The 25,458-nt window shown below is 41.3% G+C and overlaps 3 protein-coding genes across 3 annotated transcripts; 2 read left to right on the top strand and 1 right to left on the bottom strand.

Annotated features, from left to right (window-relative positions):
• The first annotated feature begins 1,423 nt into the window (after positions 1 to 1,423).
• Positions 1,424 to 5,115, top strand: LOC115734490. The gene is made up of 7 exons (XM_030665310.2): positions 1,424 to 1,750; positions 1,928 to 2,008; positions 2,109 to 2,285; positions 2,915 to 3,085; positions 3,320 to 3,532; positions 3,613 to 3,701; positions 4,091 to 5,115. Exons 1-7 carry the CDS (start codon positions 1,666 to 1,668, stop codon positions 4,751 to 4,753), a joined length of 1,479 nt encoding a protein of 492 aa, XP_030521170.2. The 5' UTR covers positions 1,424 to 1,665; the 3' UTR covers positions 4,754 to 5,115.
• Positions 5,116 to 7,197: 2,082 nt separating this feature from the next.
• On the top strand, positions 7,198 to 20,534 carry LOC115734302 (AP-1 complex subunit gamma-2-like). The gene is made up of 18 exons (XM_030665027.2): positions 7,198 to 7,577; positions 8,973 to 9,275; positions 9,485 to 9,626; positions 10,576 to 10,749; positions 11,163 to 11,342; positions 11,785 to 11,939; positions 12,459 to 12,549; positions 12,852 to 13,015; positions 13,427 to 13,481; positions 14,187 to 14,309; positions 14,410 to 14,505; positions 15,160 to 15,287; positions 15,634 to 15,738; positions 15,920 to 16,179; positions 17,321 to 17,569; positions 17,645 to 17,820; positions 18,128 to 18,232; positions 19,948 to 20,534. Exons 1-18 carry the CDS (start codon positions 7,546 to 7,548, stop codon positions 20,041 to 20,043), a joined length of 2,634 nt encoding a protein of 877 aa, XP_030520887.1. The 5' UTR covers positions 7,198 to 7,545; the 3' UTR covers positions 20,044 to 20,534.
• A 1,415-nt stretch (positions 20,535 to 21,949) lies between these two features.
• On the bottom strand, positions 21,950 to 23,682 carry LOC115734529 (RING-H2 finger protein ATL47-like). Its single transcript, XM_030665371.2, has one exon. The coding sequence runs from the start codon at positions 23,404 to 23,406 to the stop codon at positions 22,189 to 22,191; it is 1,218 nt and encodes a 405-aa protein (XP_030521231.1). The 5' UTR covers positions 23,407 to 23,682; the 3' UTR covers positions 21,950 to 22,188.
• Positions 23,683 to 25,458: the final 1,776 nt, after the last annotated feature.

Below are 25,458 nucleotides of genomic sequence, written 5' to 3'. Positions count from 1 at the left end.
TCTCTCTCTATCTCTCTCTCTCTTCGTCTTTTCCATTTTCTTTTAACCTTATTTACATTGACATGACTTGCTTAATCAACGTGGCAATTCCAATCAATAAAATCACGTCACAAACCCTATATAATCACTGATAGCAAAAGGAATTTCGATTGGGTTAATCAAGTAAGCAATAGGGCTAGACTGCAACGAGAAACCTCAACGACCAAATCAATGCTCCGATTCCATTTGTTATCAATTACGACCACATTCATTTTACATTAAAGTCAAACAATCAATGATGCGGATGTGCAAAGTTTAAAAAGCTTAGGATCGAGCCGTCGATCGATCGCGAAGAAGGGCACCTCGAGAAATTATGGATGCACCATAGATCTGACGCGACGTCCCCCGACAATGCTAAGTCGAATGATGTCCGGAAAGAATAATGTCATTTCCACGTAAAAAGGGGGGGATGCATTGAATATTTGCAACGAAGGAGGTGCTTGACTGCCCGGTGGAATGACCGACAACAGCTAACGGAATTAAAAGATTTGACGGTGAGACCAACATACTGCACAGTGCATAATCCTCCTCAACGGAACTAAAATCAATCCAAAATAAAATAAAATAAAATAAAAGAAACAAAATGTGCAAAAAAAAAAAAAAAAAAAGTGGCACAATTACATATTTATGAAGATAGAAAAAAATCATTTTAAGATTTTTATGTGCCGGCGTAAAAAAAATAAAATAAGAATGTGTATAAATTTGGCACGTCGGAAAATTCAGTTACATACTTGTAACCAAATGGAACACCCAATTCCCTTGAAAAAGCATCAACTCTATCTCGAGTTCCGATTTTGCCCGGGCATTTATTTTTACCTCGTAATAAGATGTTAACTTCAGCTCACGTCCTAATCCTTGCTTAGAATAGCACAAATTTTAGCTCGGGCTCCAAATTCGGCTCAAACATTTTCCGTCTCAAAAGAGGAAAAAAAAAAAAAAGAAACACAAAACGGCGCTCGGTACGTGAGTCTGACACTCATCAAGTTTCCATCAAATTTTTCGTTAAGCACACGTGAAATGACACATCGAATCTCTAACCGCACCGTCGAGAGAGGCCAAAGTTCGGGTGCTTCCTCACGAGGTGAGGAGGGAGGGAAAAACAAAATTGTTTCGGGTCGGAATAGAGACCCGATTTAAATTTGGTTTTTCCGGACCCGAGTCGGTCCTTTTTAAGGGAATTAGGCGGGCTTGAGAGGAGGGGGTGAGGTTGCCTTGGTTGTTGAATTAAGTAATGATCAACTCCAACAAATTAACACAAGTCAAGTTAATTAGGACATAATCTCGGAGCATATGATTCTCTGCGACGCGACGTGAGAGGAGACCCCACTCGCCTCTCTCCCTTTCTTTTTTCCCTTACCTTTGTCTCTCTCGTCTCCATCGTCTCTCTCTCTCTCTCTCTCTCTCTCCACACTCCACACTCTCAAAAGCAGCACTGTTATTCGCCTCCGAATCACAGCAGAACGCCCGCCCGGTTGAGATTCCCACTGCGCACCCTCTTTTCTCCTCGCCTTTCTCGGTCCGCTTTCGGTGGAGAGTGAGGAGGGGGGGCTGTTTCGCCAATGCTATGAGCTCGAGCTGTAATATCTGCCGTTCCTGAGCTTCGGTGTGGAGTGATATCCCCGGTCCATGGCGAAGAATCTGGTGGTGCTGAGCCTCGTGCTTCTGCTGCTCTCCGGTGCTGCTTCCTCGGCTCCGACCTCTTCGCCCGCGAGTGAGTTTCTCGAGCTGGCCCGTTTTGGTTTTGCTCTTTGCTTCGAGCGGACTTGGGTGCCTTTCTTTTGAGCTCGGGAGCTGGTTGATCGTTTCGATCTGCTTGTGTTTTGAGGTGGGTTCTGCTTTTTTCTGCGAATGCGGTTGTGGGTAAGTGTGGTCTGGGGTGTTTGTGCAGAGATTGTTCATGGGATCTTCTCGCACGTTGCGGCTTCGCTGGTGAAGTGGTTGTCGTCGGTGAGAGCCACCACCAAGACAGGTGCCAGATCTTGATCTTTGTTTGTTTCTTTGTTTTTTTTTTTTTCTGAGATTTCGCTCGCGGTTTGTGGAGAGCTTGAGTGGGGACACGTGATGTGCAGCCATTTCGGGGCGTCCGATGATGAAGTTTGAGAGTGGATACACGGTGGAGACGGTGTTCGATGGGAGCAAACTCGGCATCGAGCCTCACTCTGTTGAGGTGTTGCCCAGTGGAGAGCTGCTTATTCTAGACTCTGCTAATAGCAACCTCTACAGAATGTCGTCATCTCTCTCGCTATGTGAGTGAATTCATTTGACTAGGTTGCGTTTTAGTCTTTACTTGGGTAGATGCTTTATTCTGCTTTGGTTGTGACTGATGGGTTATCTCTGTAAGTAGCATTTACTCAGGGCGACGCGCATTACTCAAATGTTGATTGATTTGGGTTACTGTAGATGCTCTCAGGTTACTCATCCGCTTAAATTTAGATAGTTCAACGCAATGTATAAGCACATTCAGTCTCTTCCTGTGCTAAATGGTCTTCCATACTGCGTAGCAAGCTGTTGTTTTTGTTTCCTTGGAAAAACAGTTGTCTCGCGTGGTAAAAGTTCTCATACATGAGCAATATGATGAGAGTGAAATTTGGTGCAAGGGTCTCCATCACTTGTAAGTTTGAAGACTGATTATAATTGCGCAAACTCATCTGCTCAAACTTTCTTTTGGGTAAGGCGAGGACTGATGCACATTCCTATTAATATCAGGCTTTCTGCCTTTGAATTGTTGCTATATTTTTGCCCATGCACTCTGTCTAATGTCTCTTTTTCCCCGTAAGCTGCTGTTGCACAGTAGTCGTAACTTTTCACTGATTTTTGTGTTTTGTAATGCTTTAACCATACACACAATTTGGGCAAAAAAAAAAAAAAAATGCAGACAGCAGGCCAAAATTGGTTGCGGGTTCACCCGATGGATATGCTGGGCATGTAGATGGAAAGCCCAGAGAAGCTAAGATGAACCACCCGAAAGGCCTTACCGTAGATGACAAAGGGAACATTTACATTGCAGACACCATGAACATGGCCATCAGAAAAATCAGTGATTCAGGCAAGTGTGACATGTCTTACTTTCAGAGTACCTGCAAACAAACGTTCATGTACATGCCTTGTTCTTTTTCTTCCTTCGGCACATGTAAGCCTGAGTGAACATGCGACGAAATTTTCTCCAAAGTTGGACCTTTTCTTTGTCTACATAATTCATAGCTGTCCCGAATCTTCTTCATTTACTCTAAGACGTGTCTTACTTTGTGTTGTGCATTTTTGTCTAATTCTATTTGTACAGGGGTTACGACAATTGCAGGGGGGAAATGGGGGAAGGGAGGCGGCCATGTTGATGGCCCGAGTGAAGATGCTAAGTTCTCTGATGATTTTGATGTAGTCTACATAGGAAGCAGTTGCTCCCTACTTGTCATAGACAGGGGAAATCAAGCTATCAGGGAAATTCATCTCCATTTTGATGACTGTGCTTATCAATACGGAAGTGGGTTTCCTCTTGGTAAGTGAATCACTTCACATTCAAGAGGGTGGTTGTACTTCACTGAGTAGGTGCTAATATGGCATCTTCAAACATTACAGGGTTTGCGGTGCTTCTTGGAGCAGGTTTCTTCGGTTACATGCTGGCTTTACTTCAATATAGAGTGAGCACGATTGTTTCGTCCCAAAATGTGAGTATTTAGCTGCATTCTTTTATTGGATTTGAATAATTCTGGGGGAAAAGAAGAGGATCCATTCCCTACGATGCAATAAAACATGATGCTTCTATCATTGCGCCAAACTCGTCTTTATGTTGGTGTTATAGAATTCCTAGGGAGAGGATTCTCTGCATTTATATTGACTAGCAATTGGACATCGTCATCTCTCATATTAATAGGCGAAAGTAGGTTCTTGTATGAGGATGGGCTCCTATGCCGAGCAAATGGCCCAATGTTAAAGCTGGGTTCATCCTCAGTTATTTGACTTCTTGATCATGTGGCTGAAGAAGCTTTAGCCCAAGTGCCTCTTCCGAAATCTGATGCGGTTTACATGTTTCGTGTTTTGTCTTATGCCTCTGAAGGATCACTTTGAAATGAGAGACAGTCCACCCAGTCCATATCAGAAGCCTTTGAAATCATTTAGGCAACCTCTAATCCCAAGTGAAGATGAACAGGAGAAGCAAGAAGAAGGGTTCTTTGGATCCCTATTTAAGCTTCTTATGAGCACTAGATCGTCCGCTCTGGACATATTGGGAGGAGTCTTCCCTAGTCTGTGCAAGAAGTCAATTAGCTATCAGCCTCTGCACGAGCAGCAGTACTATCAACAGCAAAAGCATCCGAATGCTTGGCCAGTGCAGGAGAGTTTCGTGATACCGGACGAAGACGAGCCGCCTTCAATCGAAACTAGAGATCCAACTCCCAAGAAAACATATCCTTTCATGTCCAAAGATGCGGAAAAGATGCATCATCTGAGACAGAGTCGAGCTTTCTACAACGGATGGGATGGAGATCTCGGTCGCCATCCCCAGAAACAGCAGCATCATCACCGCTATCATTCATCCATCCCTCATACGTATTATGAACAGAGCTTCGAGAAAACCAAAGAGATAGTCTTTGGGGCAGTTCAAGAGCAGGAGGCAAAGCGCGCGGCGACGGTAATAAAGCCGGTCGACTATGGAAACCCAATTTATGATCATCACAACATCCGCTCTCGAATGAATTCGATGGCCTATCGTGGTTATTAATGAGGAAGAAAGGGAGCATCTTCGAATCGTGCTCTCATTCTTTATACCTCTGTATTGGCCTCCTAAGTTTTGCCTGAAGGCAGTATTGGAATTGATCTTAGTGAAATAGGAGAAAAAAAAAAGTGTGGCACTGGCACTGGCACTGGATTTTCTGAGGCAAAGTGCATCAATTAGGTTCTCTCAAAACGTATTGTAAGCCAGGGTAAGGATCGTGGCAACCATGATGAAATCTTTGTGTCGTGCATTTGTCCTGGAGGATGTCCTGTTCTTCTCAGTTATAACATGGCCGCTGTTCTCTAAACTACAAAACATTCTAGTAACGACAGTGCAATTGCCTAAAATAAGACTGAGGCTGTGTGGTATCTGGGGCTATCTTTCATGTGCGCTCTCCATTCCGGACAAGATTGCGACCGATATCATTTTACCATTTCCGGTCACAGTCTCAGCTCATGTCCTCAAGCATTCTCTATAGTCCAAACATGGAGTCCTACTCAGGACTCGGGTCGTCTTCGATTTCGGAATCCATCCGCATCTGAAGAGAAGCCGGTAGTCAAAAAGTTCCTAACCAGCTGCATTGCCCGAGAACCAGGCATGTACATCGGCAATGATAACATCGTTGCGTTATAATTTGCATCTATCCCTGTCGATTCATGTAAACAATATACTCAAAAGAACACACGAGGACTCGTCGAATCAGGGGTGTCTTGTGTATTTATCCCGACTTCCTTCCTATCATCGTGCTTTTATCATGTGGGCGACACCAAGACTTGCACGTCGCGGAGTCATGACAAGCCTAGATCATCACGATGCATAGGGAAGTCGCACCGTGGCGAGACGTAAGTACGACAAGTCGTTCGACCGATCATTCGGTCTCGGCCCCGGCAGGGAAAACAATTTTCCCGGAAAAACAACTAGGCCAAATTACGGAATATAGCCCAACCTGCCATTAACGGAAGACATGCGGATGATTTACCGCAGTAGGGATGAGCTCTGAGCTGTCCCCTCTCATTCATTTCGTCCTGACCAGACAAGAACTACCCGACCCAACGGGCTGTCTGGTTTTTGCCCCATTCTTTCGTTTGTCCCTGCGAATCTGGCAATGTTTGCCTCTATCCTGTCTGATATCTCCCAAAGGGCCTTCAGTTAAAGACAGGCCTGACGGCATCCACATTTTCCGCCTCAGAGGAGTTCGTCCGATGCATTTCTTTTTTAATTTTTTTTAAGTTTTTCGAAACGGAAAATATCCTGAATGCTTAGGAAATAATTCGTCAAATGATTTACGAGCTTAACCGAAATATGGCCGCGGTACCGAAAATTGAGTTGTGGAGCGCTAATTCGTCTCGGAACCGAACTTCCGATCGACTCGACACAGGCGCCGGTCTATCTATTGCTTTCTTTTATTGACTAGTAAAAATGAAAAATAGCCCCCGATTCAGATGTGTGTCAAATGCGTTGCATTTATGGGCCTTCAATATACGAAAGAGTTCCAAAATGCGAACAATAAATGTACGTATGGTGTTATTCACAACCTTTTTCGTAACTTAAAAATAAATGAAATTCCATAATTATATATCGACCATCGACACTAATAAAATTTCCGTAACATTATGGAATGATCGGAGACTAAAAGAAATAAAAGAAGTTTTAAAAGACTCATTGTATCTCAGAAATCTCATTTATTTTATCGATAGAACATCGTGTAATTAGCATCTAAAAAAAAACTTTTTTTTTAGAGTTACAAATTCTACGATTTGAAAATTTGGAACCGAGTGTTTTTAAGTTTTATGATGGAGCAAATACTCTTGATTTTTTCTCTTATTGTTGGGATAAACGACACGAATAGTTCATGAACTTAGTTCAATATATAATATAATTCATGAATTTCAAATTTGTTTAAATGGTCCATAAATTTCAATTGAATGCGTAATGTCGTATATGAATTTTTAATTTTTTTCAATGTGGTGCATGAACTTTTGATACATGTTCAATTTAATCCAATTTAAAGACAACATTACATATTTGACTAAAGGCAAGGGATAATTTGTGACATCAGGCAATGGACAATCCATCTAAAAGCCATCTTTAGCATTGTTGTGAGGATCACGCATCAATCACGGAACGTTCGGATTGAGTCATGGGCACTCCATGCCACATCGAGATCCGTCGGAAGCCAGCGAAACCGTCCAAAATCGCCGTACCGAAATGCCGACGGCCGGTGAGTTTCTCCGCAGTCACGAGCCGTTTCGGGGTTCGGTCACGCATTTTATCACCCGCTGCACAACTCAGAATTCGAGACGGAATGTCTTGGGTGACGACCGGCGCGACGACCCTCTCCCACGTGGACCAATGAAAGCCGCCCGTGATTTCCTTTCCCATACCCAGCCCGGTCACTCGATACAAGCTCGCCGGGGTGGGAAGAACAGGGGATTTCTTATTCTTAGTGCTCGTATCGTTTCTTCAATTTTTTTCGTGCGTTTTTCTCTCGACTCGTTCCAGCAAAAATCAGCAGGAAGCATTCATTTCATCATCCAACTCGAAGACACTAAAGGAAAGTCACCTCCGTCGCCTCGTAGATCCAAATCTCGTCTCTCCCTCTCTTAGATCTCCAGGTCGACCCGATTCGGTTCGATTCCCCCTTCCTCCCCCTCCTCCGCCTCCTTGGCGTGGCTTCCGCGTCGCGGCCGTAATCTGCGGAGGGCCCTTCTCGGCTGGTGATCTTCCTAGGTCGGGGTTCTTCCTGGGGCCGCAGTTCGGGATCTGATTCGGGGCGGGTTTCTAATCTGGATTCCATCATGAATCCCTTCTCGTCCGGAACGCGTCTGAGGTCAGCTCGAATTTCCTCCCTGATTCGTGGTTCTTGTTGTTGCGAGATCAAATGCGATGTTTTTTCTTCTTTTTTTTTTTTGTGTGGCTATTCTTTGGCTCGTCTATCGTTTGTTGGTGACTTGATTGGGAGAGGGTGTGGCGCGATTGCTGCTCTTAGCGGAATTGATGCGAGTTCGGTCTGGTGCATTGGATTGCCCGTTCTCGCGACGTAGTAGGAGTAGATCAGTTGTGAGCTTTCGCAATTGTCTGGTAACTGGAATTGGGGAGCTCGCGTTGTTTGCTCAGGATGCTCTCTAATGTCGTAGTAGTGGGTTTCTTGTACTTGCTAATGGGCATTAGCAAAGTGTTAGATACCGTGCAGTATGTACTGATTCAGATGCATGCAGTGTCAGATTATGTTTGTTCCTTTAACGTGCAAATCAAGTCATGCCCGCTGAGTGATGGGAGTTCTGCCTACTGATTCTACGGAGGGTTGTGGTACTGCAGAAGTCTCAACTGGTGTCTTCATTTCATTGGGAGGGGAGCTTTTTGCTTTAAAATCTAGAAGAAGTCTTCTGCATCGTATTATGAGTGTTAATGGGAAGGTGGGACCAATCGAGCGTAATTTGTCCTACTGCTAGTTAAAGGGTACATTTCCTTTCAACAGTTAACAGCCTTTTCCTCATGCTAGCAGAAGCTAAGCATTCTGATCTAAAAAGTGGTTTCTTCGATTCTACTATTCTGGCTGCATCCATGTGACTCAGTTTATTCCTGCAAAACTTAAGTGTTGACTTCAATGCCATACTCTTGATGGATTGAATGTTCATTAAAATCTCTGAGGTTGGCCGCATGTGGATCTTATTGCGAGTGCAATTCTATGCAAACCCGCACAGGTCAGATAAGATATGCCAACATAGAAAATTCGAATCTGAAAACATCGGGGAAGTCTTATCATGTTGCACTATGTGGAGATGTGGGAAAATACATCACAAATGCAAATTTAAGCACCAAGATTGATTACGGCGTAGGGCAGAGCTTGTAGGAGTTGAAATCATATAGGTTACTATTTAGGACAGCTATGTGGCTAAGTCCTGAAACTTTTAATACGCTGGGCAGTTGATATTTTGGTGGAGAAGTGCATCAATGTTTGAAATATGTCTTTGTAGCTGCTAGACACCAATGAAGGCAACATGTGGTTTACTTTTGCCAAAACATATTCATATTTGGGCTCTCGAATTTTGGGATTTTTTTTTTCTGAGCAAAGTGGCCTAGCGTTTATTTAATTCTTGAACAACTGACCTTGATCGTGTTACTTTAGTACAGCTTGTGGTTGATTGACCGTGTCATACTCTCTTTTCTAACAAATTTGATAAAAAGGAACTGGTTAGAAGTTTGGTTCGCTGGTTCAATGCAGGGACATGATCCGGGCAATACGTGCCTGCAAAACTGCTGCAGAAGAACGTGCTGTTGTAAGAAAAGAATGTGCTGCGATACGGGCTGCAATCAATGAAAATGACCAAGAATATAGACACCGCAACCTGGCAAAGCTCATGTTCATTCACATGCTTGGTTACCCAACACACTTTGGTCAAATGGAGTGCCTTAAGTTGATTGCTTCTGCTGGCTTTCCTGAGAAGAGGATTGGTTATCTTGGTTTGATGTTGCTTCTTGATGAGAGACAAGAAGTTCTCATGCTGGTGACAAATTCATTGAAACAGTATCCTATTGCATGTATACGTATAGTATAATTTTTCTCATCTCATCAAATGCGTATCTCTGTCCTTGTCCATGATGTTTTAAATGTGCTGTTTTCTGTTTATTTGCCTCCATTCAAAATATTAATGAGAAAAACAGTTCGTTGTTCAAGCAATTCATTTGTACAGAACAATTTGGACCATCTTTTGCAACTGCCTTAACCATGTGCAGAGACCTAAATCACACTAACCAGTATATAGTGGGACTTGCACTTTGTGCTCTTGGAAATATTTGTTCCGCAGAAATGGCGCGAGATCTTGCACCAGAAGTCGAGAAGTTATTGCAATTTCGAGATCCAAACATTAGGAAAAAGGTGATTTTTAGCATTATTTGTCTCTGCTATGTCAACATTGTGATGTCTGACCTTTAGAAAAGTACATGTTTGTTTTGCTTCCTTTGGCAGCAATAAGATTAGTCTTCATGTGGCAGCCAGAATGTTGGCTTAGCTCCATCAAAAGGGATTTTTATTAGGTTTTCCCATCTCAATAACATTGTTTTAGTGTTCTCTGACTTCTAGCATTTTTTTCCCTTTATGTTTCATGTTGCTTATGTGAATAGAGCCTGATTTAGTCAAAATGGAGGAAGTTCCTTTTATATCACTGATTCTTGAAATAGCGAGTCTCTAAAAGTACATAACATTCAATTTAAGCAGACTGCCTCTTCTATATTGTCTGGCTAATGGCAATGTTTGTAACATATTTTAATCATCCTAGAAGCTGGGGCTTTTTGTGGGAAAATGTGCTGTTATATTGCTTTTCCTGGAAAAGAATTTTAAGCTTCTTGTTTTCATGGTAACATCTGAATAGGGCTGTCACTTGTATCTGTCTAGGTTCAATGGTGAAAGACATGACGACGGTTCCCTTGGATAACTGGATCTTCACTTACACTGGTTTTTTCAATAGGATCACCAAACCTATCAATTGATTTACTTAGCCCACGCCTGTGTTCTAATTTTCCTTTATACAACATCGAATTGAACCACCATTTTTCCATAGGACTTGTTGCCCCTATTTACATGAAAATGCAATAGATGAATAGTCATTCGATGAAAAATAATTTGAATAGTCAAGCGGAATTTCTGATACAATGTTCTCTCTCACATAGTCATGGATATGCTTGTGAAAATTAAATATTAAATTCAGTGTTCTATGTGATCATACTATTTAACATCAAGGGGTTGCATTATTATTAGTTTATGTCAGCATTTGACATGTTTACTTTCTGTAACCTGATTTAATTTCAAGTTGATGCAACTTTAACAGGCAGCATTATGCTCTATAAGGATCATCAGGAAAGTCCCTGACCTTGCTGAGAATTTCATAAACCCTGCTGCTGCTTTACTTAAAGAAAAGCATCATGGAGTGTTGATTACTGGAGTTCAACTCTGTACAGATCTATGTAAAGTCAGCTCTGAAGCACTTGAATACTTCAGAAAGGTAAATCAATCTTGACTGAAGCTACAACTTTGCACCATGCACTGAAGGGTTTCTCTTTCACAAATGAAGTAATGGAAATTGTCATTTTAGGTTCAGAAAATTGGCTCAATCCTTCATACAGTTGCAATGTGTTTGTCATCATCTGGGTCACCATTTAAGGCTTCATGCTTTCCTTTTTTTGTTTTTCTTCCTTTTGTCGTCACTCCTCATCATGATATTAACTTGACTTGAGAAATATCTGAAAGACTTCTCCATGCTAACAGGATCAGGAAACATAAATCGAACCTGCTTTGGGGAAGGTTTTGAGAGTTTCTTGAGAATGCGCTTCTTAACTGAACCAATCATATAATTTAGCTATTTCCATTTCTTATTCTGCTGTGTAGTGACTGAAAACCTGATCGTCTTCATTGTAGAAATGCACAGAGGTTTTAGTGAAAACTCTGAAGGATGTCGCAAATAGTCCATATGCACCAGAGTATGATGTTGGTGGCATTACAGACCCTTTCCTCCATATCAGATTACTCAAGTTTTTACGAGTATTGGGGCAAGGAGATGCTGATGCCAGCGACACTATGAATGACATACTAGCTCAGGTAAACCAGGCATCTGATTCTCATTCCGTTGACGCATCCCTTTACATGTAGCTGTATAATCATTTCATGTGAACAGTCTATTCACAGGGTATTTTTTTGATCATCTTGTATTTAATCTAGGTTTTTCCGCCAAACGACATAATTGTCCTTCTGTTGATAATTAAAAAAAGCAGGTGCTGTGAGTCAGAAATGTGAAAGTTGTCTCATCTCATCTAACTTTTCAAACAATTGTTCTATCTGTGAGCTTGCACCTTTTCTTTTGATCTGTTGCTATGCCAGTAACACTTTAACTTACACCAATAAGTCTAAGCTGAAGAAGCTCATTGAATATATGCATTATGCAGTCATCACAAATTTTAAGCATACTGAAATGTGCATGGCAGCTCACTTGCTTTTCAGGTTTAACTATGTTTTTTTTAACTTTTTATCTGAATGCTGTTAGGTGGCCACCAAAACAGAGTCGAACAAAAATGCTGGCAATGCTATTTTGTATGAATGCGTGGAGACTATCATGAGCATTGAAGATAATGGTGGCTTACGTGTGCTCGCCATAAATATCTTAGGAAGATTTTTGTCAAATCGCGACAACAATATCAGGTTTTCCCTTGATAATCAATTAATATGTTGCATTTGTAAGATTTTGATAGAAATATGTACAGTTCGTTATCTCCTATTTTTAATGTAGTAATGCTCTATTTGCCATGTTGATTCTTGCTCGTCTCCCTGTGTAAGCAACCGAATTACTGAATTTTCTTTTTTGTTTACTCGTAATAGTGGGGTTAGCTGTTGGTGCAATGTGGGATTTTGAAATTTGGAATTGTTTGTTATGATGTTACAATTGTAACGGTTGACATATAATTTCCTGATGATGAAAGACAGCTTATTATTTTGTTTTCTGTGATGCCATGGACAAGCTACTATGACATCTGGAATGTTTGAATCCTCTGAAGTCCAAATCTTGCTTCTGTAGGGGACTGACCTTCTTCTCTTCGCATTGTTTGGTCACCCAGTTGATGAAATTTTTCCCCTCCCTCTCTTTTATTCCCTTTTCATGCGTTTCTAAGATTAGCTGGTTATTTCTTTACATTTGACTATGAACATTATGGGTTTTGGTAGATACGTTGCGTTAAATATGCTGATGAAAGCTATTTCAGTGGATGCTCAAGCTGTTCAGAGGCATCGAGCAACAATCTTGGAATGTGTCAAGGTAGCAAAATTTATAATTTTTCTTGGATAAATGAGTTGATCTGTCTCATTTCTTGCTTTTATTTCTTGAACTCTCTTTTCATTAGTCAAGGGATTGTATGCAATAGTTGTGAATGCTTTGTTATGAAATTTTTTTTTTGGTGCTATACACTAAGTGCTCTTGGTAGATCCTCACATGCAGTTTGTGTAATTCTGAACTTGAATTTCCAGTTTGACTTTCCTTTTCTTTTTCCCGTCTCTTTTATGAGAACCATCCTTGATTACACAGAAACATGAATTTTGTCGATTGACTTCGCCTTTCAGGATTCTGATGCTTCTATTCGGAAAAGGGCGCTTGAACTTGTTTATCTGTTAATAAATGAAAGTAATGTGAAGCCTCTCACAAAGGAGCTTATTGATTACCTGGAAGTAAGTGATCAGGAATTCAAAGGAGATCTTACGGCCAAAATCTGCTCTATTGTAGAAAAGTAAGTTCTCTGGTTCTCCTGCAGAAATATCATGTAGGCAACATAGGAGTTGTCGGGAGGTACTAACCTTAGGGATTTGCTTAAGTGGTTGAGTTTAATTCATCTTGGGAGGGAAATTATTATTATGCCAAGATCCCCTAACAGGGGGCATCGAATCCGTATTTCTTTTAATTTTTATTTACTCAAAGGTGATTCTTTTGCTGCTATAACCTGGGCAAAAGTATCACTCAAGCCAACTACAAATGAAAGAAAATGGGAAGGGAAATATTTCTTTTTTGTCTTACATTGCCAGAAAACAGACGAGATACTACATCTGTTCACCTCTCTCTCTCTCTCTCTCTCTCTCTCTCTCTCTCTCTCTCTCTATGTATGTTGACTATTTCTATTTTGTTTTGGCACTTGGTGCTTTAGGTTCTCTCCTGAAAAAATTTGGTACATCGACCAAATGTTGAAGGTTCTGTCCGAGGTAGGTGTAAAAGAATTTCACAAAGCTTGTCTGTAGGAGCACTTTCAATTTGTTTTCCCTCTTTTATTTCTGATGGCATCTGCTGAGCATCTCTGCTGCATGATTATGCTCACTCTTATGTCTTTATGTACTGTAATGACATTGGTAGTCGTATGGTCTTAATAATCCACTTATCGAACTGTTTTGGTTAATGAATCATGAGTACATCCGTAATTTTAAGTCGTTTTTCCTTCAACATGGTGATGCCACTTTTGTCATCTCTCTCTCTCTCTCTCTCTCTCTCTCTCTCTCTCTCTCTCTCTCTCTCTTCAATTGCTTCTGGCCCACATTAATTGTCTTCTCATATTCTCTCATTAACTGTGAGCTTTGCATATAGTTGGTCACTAGGAACTTCCTCTAAAGCGAAGAAAACGGAATCTATGATCTGAAAAAAGAAAGCAGAAAGAATATTAATGCTGTGTTAGACATTGAAATTTTCCAGCACCAAACACCCAGCAAAGCACATCAGGTTTTCGTATCTGATTGCTTTAATCATCTCAACACAATATTTCCTTCCTTTCTTCCCCTTTGCAGTCCTTTTAATGATGCATGATGCACTTCTTATTTTAACAACCATGAAGAGTCTTGTGGTTATAATTATTATAATGTTGATGTATCCATTAATCTATTAATTAACACCTCTTTTTTATATGATATATTTCCTAGGCTGGAAACTTTGTAAAAGATGAAGTATGCCATGCCCTTATTGTGGTGATAAGTAATGCACCTGATCTCCATGGATATACAGTTAGGGCGCTGTACAGAGCATTCCAGGCATCATCAGAACAGGTATTTCATTCTTAATTTTATCTGATGGACGTTGCATAATAGTTTTGTGATGTTCTGTGTAGTCATGTATAATGGTGTTTCTGATGGGTACTATTATCAGGAATCTCTAGTTCGGGTTGCGGTCTGGTGCATCGGAGAATATGGTGATATGTTGGTTAAAAATGTCGGGATGCTTGATGTAGAGGATCCAATAACTGTGAGTATACTATCCTGCGTGTATGTACAATTGTGTGTACTTTTTTATTCATCCTGGAAATGAGAGGAGGGCAAAAGAAGATAGATTAAGAAGGATGTCATTCCTTGAAACTTATATATTACTGTTCGAGTTGATGGTGACATTTATATGCTGAGACCTTTCTCCTAAATATCCATCGGTGTTGGAAGTTCAAAATTAATAACTGATGAGGGTGACATAATCACTTGGACATCTCTAGTTCTTATCAAATAGTTAATTTCTTGTTTTCTCATTGTCGCATTCAGCAGTTGCATATTTGTTTTTTGGACTTTCCTTCAATAGTTTTCTAGATAGTTGTGCTGCAAGCCTTTGGCCAAAATTAAGACACGTCAAGTTGTCATATTCATGATCATGTTTTATGTTGAGTTGACAAGTGGGTGAAATTATTTGCTGAACCCTCATGGCTGCAATGATGCTCCTTGTCCTTGTTGACAAACATGGGATCAGGAAAGTCTATATTTTAGTATCAATGTTTTTGTTAACTCACTTAAAACAAATCCGATGTCTGCAACATTGGGTTATTTGAATCGTTCTTAGCACCGGATGCTTGAGTTTGACTACTAGCATGCATGTGTAATTTTCATGAAAGAACTCTGTTTGCATTTTGCTGAGCAGGTGACAGAGTCTGATGCTGTGGATGTTGCGGAAATCGCAATTAAACGACAATCCTCAGATCTCACAACTAAAGCAATGGCCTTAATTGCTTTGCTAAAGTTGTCTTCTCGTTTTCCATCTTGTTCAGAGTATGTCAATTAGTTGTCATCATCTTGTCCAGTTTTTACCTCACTGTCACCATCTACTTTTTCCTCTTATCGGTTCCCCTGTTTATCCATCAAGGAACTTTTATGTCTTAGTGAAGGTTCTGACTATTATGTGGCTGAAGGCTTTTCTTGCCATTTTTCGAGATCGAACTTCCTTTTTCTTTTCTTTTACAGTTTTTCCCTTGCATATCTTACCTGTTTAATATTCCTGGACTATAATTGACCTCACCACACAGTCATCTCTAAGTGGACATTTTTATTTGGTTTGCTATATCATACACCTTCTCCATCCATTTATATTTTTGCTGTTTTTCCCCCTTCCCTGTAGGAGGATCAGGGATATACTTGTTCAGCAAAAAGGGAGCCTTGTCCTTGAATTGCAGCAAAGATCAATCGAGTTCAACTCTATTCTCGAGAAGCATCGAAACATTAGGTACCAAAGCAAGTTTTATATTTTTGTTATTTTATTTTGCCACCTCCTTCAAGGTTCAAACTATCCTTCCATTGTTTGCCCCTCCTTTGAAAAACAAAAAAAAGGAAGCTATTCATTTACTGCATAATGATATGCCAGGGCATTCTCTCATAATCATTGTTTGATGGATGGCTTTGTGCAGGTCTGCTCTGGTTGAAAGAATGCCGGTTCTGGATGAGGCCACTTTTAGTGGAAGAAGGGCTGGCTCTGTTCCAACAACTGTTTCATCCTCCACTGGAGCTACTCTTAAAGTTCCAAATGGAGTTGTTAAACCAACTGCAGCTCCGCTGGTGGATTTACTTGATCTTACTTCAGATGATGTCCCTGCTCCAAGTTCATCGGGTGCTGATTTCCTTAATGATATTCTTGGTGTCGATTTGTCACCAGCTTCTGCCCATTCAGGTTAGTTCAGAAAACATTATTTATGAATTTTGTAAGCCACCAGTCATTCATCTAGGTCGTGCTTTTCATCCAGCTTCTTGTAGCAATATATATCTTCTCTCTATATGCTGTGGAGTCTGCAGCATGATCGTGAAGGCTAGACTTTTATTTGAGAGATAATGTTTGTTATGTATGTTTGAGTGTACATTGAATGAAATTGGAAAATACGAGTATCTGCCTCTTCTTTTGCCTCATTCCACCTTGCTTCCCCTAATTAAAAAATCTCCCATTTGCATTTTATGACTTCGCTGCATACCAGAAGGACGAAATAACCCTTCCACATACACAAAAGACCTAATTCCCAAATGAAGACCCCTCAAGACCTAATCTCTTTGTGCTCACCACACCTCAGACACCTGCTGCCACCATGCCCCTGCCCCTCTTCTCCGACACCCCACCCCACCCCCCACCCCCCCCAAAAAAAAAAAAAAAAAAAAAAAACCAGGCCCCATCATAAAAAAAAATCCCCACAATCCTCTTCTTTTCATCCCCCTCTCTCTCTCTCAATCTGTCTCGCCATGAGCATAAGGTGAGAATGGCATTCAGTCTTCTGAGAACAATTTTGGGTGCACCATAGGTGTTCAACCTGAGTGGATTTAGCTTACTATTAGCATACTAAAGTGATGCTAAACTTTTTTAGCTCTACTGTAGCGTTAAGAGCTGTGTACAGAACGTTTTATTTGTTGGTTACAAGCCATAACTACTGCTCAACTTTTGGAAATGATGTTGTGGTTAAAAAACATCTTATAACCAATTGCCTTGATTTCCGTCTTCCTTTGAGCGTTCTTGAAAATGTGAAAGCACTGCAAACTTATTTCTGTGTCTAAGCTTTATTGAAAATTCCGGATACTCTCATGAAGAATCTTGCACAAGTTCTGGCTTTGAATTATGGTGCTACCACATTTTTTGTTATGCATCCACCGCTACCTGGATAGCACTAGCAGTTGGGGATAATTCTTTAGGATGATATAACAAGCTTACCGAGATTCTGAATTACATTTGTTCCACCAGTTGTTCTGTACGCCCTTGTTAATGTGAATTTAGGTATGGATTAGTTTTTAAACTAATGCACGCATGCTGTTGACTTGTTCTTATGCATTAGGTACGAGTCAGGCTGCAAAGAATGGCACGGATGTTCTGTTGGACATTTTGTCTATTGGAACACCTCCCGCACAAAGCATCTCATCCACGCCTGACATATTTTCTCCCAGCCAAAACCAGAAGACGCCAGTTGCCAGTCTGGATGCCTTGTTGACACCTTCACCAGTGTCTGCACGTGCAGCCTCCCCTCAAGCAGCTTCTTCAATTATAGACTTGTTGGATGGCCTTGGACCCGGTCCAACAGTGCCTGGTAATATTTTATCAGTACTGGGGAATTTCTTGCCATCTTTGTTCAGATTATCACTATCACTTTTCTGATGAACAGAAAACAATGGTCCAGCTTATCCATCCATCGTTGCGTTTGAAAGCAGTTCCTTGAGAATAATGTTCGACTTTTCAAAGTCGCCTGCAAACCCGCAAATTACAGTGATTAAGGCAACTTTTACGAATTTGTCATCCAATGTTTATGCAGATTTTGTTTTTCAGGCAGCAGTTCCGAAGGTAATACCCCACTTTTGTTTACAAGTATAATGGTTTTTGATTTCCACATGTCAATGTCCTCAACTTTATTGTTCGCATGACAGAGCAATCTGGTCCATCATATATGATATGTCATTGCAGAATCATGTGCAAGTTCTGAGTACATATGTTGTTCAATAAGTCATCGAAAAATTTGTTGTTGATAAAATACATACACTCCTAGAAATAATTTGAGAAGTTACGTCGGGATATCAATTTCTCCTATGCCTAGGTTTTCTTTTGGGAATTATTAATTAAGCTGTTCTAATTTCTCAATATTTATGAACAGTTCCTTCAGCTACATTTAGATCCAGCTAGTAGCAATACTCTTCCTGCAAGTGGTAGTGGCAATGTCACACAAACTCTGAGAGTTACTAACAGCCAACATGGAAAGGTATACAAACTGTTGCCTTGTCTCTCTGTTTTCTCTATGTTCAGTGTTAACCATTTTTGTCTGGTTTATGTTGCATTATTGAAAAAGTTTATTCTGTGTTGATTCAGATCAGTCTTTTTTCCTTTGTCCATATCTTCAACGTGCTTAAGTTAAAACGTGAATCTCATCCTTAATTTGTATCTTAGTTGTCATCTCTTAGTTTTGATGATATCTCATTTTGGTCATTTTTAATTTACTACCCTTTATCATGGTCTGCCGATCATATCATTTGAAATGAATCTCTGAAAGTATGCTTTGCTGGAATTTCACTTCCAGCCTTTTCCGCGTAATCTATGTATGGAGCTCTTGAATGTTGGTTTGCAAGTGGTGTACGCATAGGGTTTCATTTGAAAAATAAAGGTGTGCTGTCGAATCTGAAGCTGTCGAATCTGAAGGTTAAGGTGTCAAGACATATTAAAGTGGATGTTTGCTATGTAGCATCGTCAATCCATGAGGTTCTTTCTTCAACCCCAATAGGATTGTAGGAACTGGCACTTGTCATACTTATTAGGTTTTAATGCAGCACCTTCCGATATTCATCTCAGTTTCACAGTCTCCGAATTGATCTGTACAATGTGCTATTTTGATGGAAATCTCCTCAATACGCTGGTTAGGCTTTCTATTCTGAAGGATGCAATATGGGGAACAGTATTTAGATGATGGTTTAACCAAGTTGGATAAATGAAGGACATCTCAAGGGCATTGAGTAGCAGTTGTTTGGAGGCAAGATGAAAGATGAAAAGCAAGGTTAACCAAGTGCTTGCCTTAGAGGTTATGGAGGCAATGACTTGTTTGATAGATTGTTAGCAATTCCGTCCATAGGAGATTTGATATAATGAGTGTAATAATTTCAATCTGGTGATATAAGTCCATAAACTTTGTATATTGGTTAAATGATCCCTCCATTCAACTTCCATTAGGGAGCAGAACCATCTTACCTGGTAGTGTTAGAGGATGTTACCTTACCTAACTTTTACTGAAGCTTTAACGGCAATTGGAGGGATGGATTACATTCACAAACATACAAAGTCCATTGACTAATAACACCAAATTAAAGACGTGGGTCATTATATAGAAGGATTGAAGCCCTAAACTGCAAGTGGTGTTTGTGCAATTGACCCTATTTTTGTTTTGGGGACTGATGGGCAGATTTTGTGATACGAAGACTTGTGGGTTGGGTTGTGTATCCCGAATGCAACGATTTTAAAGGAGTCTTTTGGAAGTTTAAAAGAATGGAAGATATGAGTTACTTTCTAGCTTTGGACAACAAAAAATTTATTCATTGCATGTGGAGGAACCATGGAGGAGTTGAGGATTAATCATTTGCACTACCATATGTGAGGTTTAATTATAAGTCCTATCTCTCTCTTTCTGAGGAATTGGCTTGGTAGGCCTATTTGAGTTTGCAACTCACTTGTTGTGAAAGATGAGAATTGAGAATATTTGATGGAACAATTCTCCTGCGCTTTGATTGCATCGAAAGCATAGAGACGTGCTTAGACTCAAGCTGTCTTGGGGACATCTGTCTTGTCTCATTTGCATCTCTAGTTTCGGACTCACTGGTTCGATTTGCAATGCGAGTTTGTGGGACCCATCATGAACATGCAGCTTAGTTCTACTTTATACAATTTTTTTGGTTAGCTTCATGAAGGTCATAAAGCTGTTATGATTTTCAGAAATCCCTTGTCATGCGCATAAGGATAGCTTATAAGATCGATGGCAAAGATGTTTTGGAGGAAGGCCAAATCAACGGCTTCCCACGTGACTTGTGAGGATGACTGAAGGTTGATGCTGGTTTTGTGTGCGCTGTTATTTACTTGGACAAGAAGCCCCAACTTGTGTGATTGTAGAACTGATGCAACCTAAGGCTCAGTTCATCGATTCAGGTGCATCCATCCTTGCCTGTATTGGTTTGGATCCAATTTTTTCTAGCTTTTACTCATGCCGATGGTCTCTGGCCTTTTCCTCTTCTCTCCTCTTTTTATATTAGTTACAATTTTCTTCCCCCAATAGCTGGTTTTGTAGATTGTTACAGACTATTTGTACAAATATGTGGGAACCGAATTTTGGCTTTGAGGTGCAGAGCGGATCCTTTTGTGTCATTTGGGGGATTTGAGGTGCTGTTCTGCCTATGCAAGCTCTATTTTACACCCTTTTTGGTTCCAATAGAAGTGGCAATGTAGTGTATTCCTTTTTGTCATCATAAAACAGATCTAGCTTCTGTCCATCAATATTTAAATGAAGCGATTCTTTGATATTCCAATTTTTAGCATTGCTCTGTGGTGAATAGTGATGGTCTCTCTGCTGTTTATGTTTGCATTAGAGATGGCTTATCAGATTCGCGGTAATGCGCCATCTAGAGAGGTTGTGAAAAAGATCGAACGGACAATTGCATTTCCGGTGAAAGAGCGAACGCAACCATAAGATGAAAACAATTCATCGCTTTCAAATATTAAACATATATACGGATGAGTATCCTCTCATACAGTAGGATAGAGACCCTGGGACAAGATCATGGCCAAGGATGCGATACCCACGCACGAGCTTGCATTCACAGAGCTATGATGTTCCACAATGCGCAACATCATCATCCATCAGACTTTTCCTCCATTGGGGTCGTCAAATAACCGACACGCCAGTTATCATGCACCATGCGATTGATGGTGTGTGGTGGACGGTTCGTAATAAGGGCCCACAAAACGTCGTCGTTTTGAGCGAAAGAACCAATCAAGCTCCAAAAGAAACGAAGTCTTTGCATATTGGGGCAAAAGTTGGGGTTTCTCATTCAGACGTTCCTTGTGATCTGCAAAATTAGGATTTGCAGAGGAAGGAAGTGCTTCGATTTTCGAATGCTAGTGGATGATGGTCAGTAAATGTAGAGCTGCAACCTCAATCAACAAGCAAAACAATATGATCATATATAAGATATCGAAATCTCTTTTTATTCAAGCAAAATCCCCGAAGTCCTAATTTTTTTCCCTTCTGTTTTTCAGAGAGTATGAGAAGCACATCAGCTTGCTAGGTATATCGAGAATCATCGATTTACAAGCTGTTGCGCAGGATTTATTGATTGTGAGATACAAGCGTGAGCGATCAAAACTCGAATACGAGGATTCCGCCACCCCTGTAAACTTGCTTTTCAGTTTGGTCTATGCGCAGTTTTGGAATACTTTTCGAAAAGAATGAGAGGAAGTGAAGCTTCTGATCTTGCTGTCATTTTTTGTTTTTCCCTTTCAGTAGTGGGAAGAGCAAAGGATTCCGGGTCAACTCCGCAAGCAATTTCCAGTCATGCGATGTTGGAGGAATGATGAAGCATCATTTGAAAGTGAGAGCCACCCAGCAGCACTTTCCTAGGATCCCACCCTCACCATTCGGGTTCTAACATGCACTCTTTCAGATCAAGATCAATAGAATACGTCGCCTTTTATCTTAAAGCAAGTGCTGGAGGAATCCAAAAAGTCACATTCGATTCGACTTCCATCCTTGGAATTCCATTTTTGTTGTTCTTAGCGTCATGCATGAACATGTGTGCGCTAAAAAAAGAAGTGATTTCAGCACGAAGCAATGTGCTGTCGAGCTACTCGACATGGTGGAGACTCGAGACCTTTTCAAAAAGGTCCTGTGTGTTTGATAATCTCAGAATGATGAGCATAGGCACCACAGCAGGCAAGGACTTCATGCTCAGAAGCAAGAAAACCAAAAATTCTTAAGCAAAATTACGAAGAGGGTTGTCCTTTGATCCTGCAAAGCATGAGGATTCACTCAAAAGCAGAGTAAAGTCGGATCTTTTTGGCATAAGCCTATTTACAGAGAAGCAGCATCATTCACAGGCTAACTGGAAACGGTCTTTGTGCAGGAGTCAGATTAATATGGCAAGTAGTGATGTAGACGGAAATAATACAAAATGCCTTCCTTGCTCATGTGACCTGAGACCTATCGATCCATCGTGAAGCCGGAGCGAGAGGGATGCTTCCTACTGGACTTGGGATTCTAGTCTTTTTAGACCAAAGCCAGATCTTGGAAACAGAAAAGCTTTCGCCTTTATTCCCGATGCTAATCCTCTTCCCCTCGGCATTGTCGCCATCGGAATTGGAGTTCCCTTCTCGTCCGCTGCTCCTTTTTGTGATTCCCAGGCCGTCGCCTCCGAGGTCACCACAGTTTGGGGACGAGGCTACTAGCAACTCTGCATCACAAACTACGTATTGGTACGAACCCATGGAATAACACCTCCTCGAGTCCAAATTACTGCCACTAGTACTGGCCTCTCCCTCCTTTCGTTCAGCTCCACCGTTGTTGGAATTTCTCAGCTTGCCCAGTCTGACCGAAAGTACCCTCTTTGAAGAAAGGATATTACTTTCTTCTGGCTTCATAGCCGGAGAAATCATACTCTCTCCAACAGCAGGGATCCCATCTTCTTCCCTCGGCTCGTTGAAATGGACAACAGGGTTTTCGATTGCTATTCCATGCCCATAGAGCGACCCTCTGCAGAGAGGACAACTAGAATTGGAAAGCAACCATGTGTCTATACAATCGATGTGGAAAGCATGACTACATAGCGGAAGCAATCTCAGCTCGTCTTGTTCGGAGTATTCACATAGACAAACAGCACAGTCAAATGGCTCTTTGAGACCCATGATCTCCTTATACCGGAAGACAGGAAGAGCATTTATGAAGGCTTGATCGAGGCCGGAGTCATGGAGATCGAACAGCTGCTGCAATTGCCTTTGAAAAGCATTAGACCCGGAGACCTGAGGGTCTCTATTGGATTCTGGGATTTGTGAGGGGTATCTATTATTTGTGAGAAATCTGATCAGCAAATGGAGAAAACCAGATATGAAAAAGACAACCGCAAGGATGACTATAAAGAACCAAACTGCTGGGCTAACTTTATTACTTGAAGAAGACGATGGTGCTGATAGCTCTCGGTAGCCACCACCGCTAAGCGGCAAAGGAGAGGAGGAAAATGAGAGAGTGGACAATGGAGTATGGGCATCTTTGAGTCGTTCCTGCTTGATCTTGGATTGAAACAGAGACATTTTGGGACAAGGGTGTGTCCTCAAAGAACCATGAGAAGCTGTCACCTTCATATGTTCCAGGCAGTTGTATTTCTGGTTTGTTTTTTCTTTCCCAGACATTAAACTCAACTCCGTAATTCGTGCTGAACAAGCAACAGCCACATTGTTTCTTGCAATTGAATGAAACCCAGCTGGGCTGAAGTCAACAATGCACCGATAGGGAAAGTAAAAAACCGATCTTGACCAAGATGGCAAGTGGTAGTGACTCCAGCTGCTCGCACAAGAAACCTCGATCTAAGCATATGATCCAGCTTTCCGTCTTTGCTTCCACATCAAACCCAAGGCATTTTATCTTGCATGACTGAGGAAAAGGGATGAGCTTTGAAGATGCTAGGATCGTGATTTACCAATCTTCTCTCTTCCCTGCCAAAAAAAGGTTCAGGGAACGAAGGAAACTGGGAAAGAAGAGAGCAGTTTTGTCAAGTTCTTCGAGGTTTTGAAGGATTATACGGCTGGATGGACTTATAAAGCGAGCGTCTGAACTTTCTTAAAATTGTTTTAGATAATAAAAAAGGTGACTTTGACGAAAGCAATTCAGTGGCTAATGATCACGGTCGTAATTTTATGGCGGCTTCGGAAAAGGGTTGACTTGAGGAAGGCTCATGACTGCATTAGTGGGGCTTTTCTAATGATTGTACTGATTTCGAGACTCCGAGAACCTGGTCTTCTTGTTCAAACCTCAGCTCCTAAAGAAAGAAATCGATGTTCTTCTCCCAAAGCATCTAAGGAAGAACTGTCAACTTCTTCAAAAGGCTAGACTTCCGGATTCACGTCTTTGTGAGGAAATACCGAGCCAAAAGACCACCTCTGACTTATTTATTGGACACCGAGAACCCGACCTGCCGATGAAGGTGGCAAAAGGCTCAAGGCCAGCGAAGAATTTCCATAGTAGATCGACTCTGAACTCTGTTCATGGTGGACTGCATATAAAGAGTCTCTTTGGTCCCATCTCTACAATCACCGGAAAAAAAGAAGAGGAATGTTGCCCTTCCCCTCGTTTATTCACCCATGGAGGGTCGCGGCAAGCGGATCCTCTCTCTCCTTACCTGTTTACCTTATGCGTTGAAGCTATGTCAGCTTCTTGAAATGATCTACAACTGAGTCGACAAGTTGGAGGTCTATCGATCCATCGTTTATAAATGGAAATTTCGCACCTCTTCTTCGTGGGTGATTCCTTGTTATTGTTTAAGCCATCTTATTGGAGAGTTGTGCATCACGGGCTTCGTTGACTTCAAAAAATGTCGCTCGGCATCAAGTCGGGAGATCAACTTTACATAAATGCAAACTGATACGCAGCCCCAGTAATCTAAAGAGATTTTGCACAAGTGTAAGGAATGTAAAGCGTGTGCAACATCTTTCTGTCAATTTTGCTGGTAGGAAAAAACAGACTTCTGATCAAGGGCTGAGGTCATCGAGTGCATACAAGGTCGGCAGCTTCGCCCTCTGTCACCTGCCGGGCGACTTTACATGCGGCAATGAACAGCTCCTGGTGGAATACCGGGGAGAACAAGAAAGGTATTCAATGGAAGAAGAGAGATGTTACAGACGGGTTTCCAGGATCTTTCCTTAGTAAACCGAGCGTCAATGGCAAAGCAAGTTTGGCCCATGCTCTCATGTCCTAACTTGTGCTGACACAGGTCACTGAGAGAAGGTTTAGGAATTCCAGTTCTATTTCGAAACGTTAAGCCAAAATCAGGTGACTCTTGAACGTGGAAGAGCATTCGTTTTGGGAAGGGATTTGGTAGTTGGTTGGGAGGGGTCTCAAATGGCAGGTTGGTAGTAGCTGCAACAGTCGAGGCCCGCACGCTAGCTGCTGAGCTTATTGGTAAATAAGACCGTGGAGCATGGAATCCTCACATCATCTTCTGTTCATTGCACTTGAAATTTTTGGGATCTAGGATTTGCCTGTCCACCGGTGAGGATAGAACTATCGATGAGCGGTTGCCCGCTCCGACAGGTGAATTAGATTGAAGCATCTATATAGAAATTGCCCGAAAGGGCCGATATTTATAGGGCCAAGGCCCGCCAAAAGGAGAGGTCTAGACGTCGGCCGGCCTCACCTTCTACAAGACTATGCCTATTCACGGCGAGATGTGAGACATCTGTTAAAAT

Source organism: Rhodamnia argentea, chromosome 6 (genome assembly GCF_020921035.1).
Source record: "Rhodamnia argentea isolate NSW1041297 chromosome 6, ASM2092103v1, whole genome shotgun sequence".
Taxonomy (NCBI): domain Eukaryota; kingdom Viridiplantae; phylum Streptophyta; class Magnoliopsida; order Myrtales; family Myrtaceae; genus Rhodamnia; species Rhodamnia argentea.
This window is presented reverse-complemented; position numbering and strand designations above follow the sequence as displayed.

Excerpts from the sequence above, each read along its gene's own strand:
- LOC115734490 (XM_030665310.2), top strand. The coding sequence starts at position 1,666 with ATGGCGAAGAATCTGGTGGTGCTGAGCCTCGTGCTTCTGCTGCTCTCC. Across the intron at positions 3,086-3,319 it reads CAGAAAAATCAGTGATTCAG|GGGTTACGACAATTGCAGGG; the intron begins GCAAGTGTGACA and ends CTATTTGTACAG. Across the intron at positions 3,533-3,612 it reads CGGAAGTGGGTTTCCTCTTG|GGTTTGCGGTGCTTCTTGGA; the intron begins GTAAGTGAATCA and ends CAAACATTACAG.
- LOC115734302 (XM_030665027.2), top strand. The coding sequence starts at position 7,546 with ATGAATCCCTTCTCGTCCGGAACGCGTCTGAG. Across the intron at positions 15,739-15,919 it reads GAGAAGCATCGAAACATTAG|GTCTGCTCTGGTTGAAAGAA; the intron begins GTACCAAAGCAA and ends GGCTTTGTGCAG. Across the intron at positions 18,233-19,947 it reads CTAACAGCCAACATGGAAAG|AAATCCCTTGTCATGCGCAT; the intron begins GTATACAAACTG and ends TATGATTTTCAG.
- LOC115734529 (XM_030665371.2), bottom strand. The coding sequence starts at position 23,406 with ATGTCTGGGAAAGAAAAAACAAACCAGAAATACAACTGCCTGGAACAT.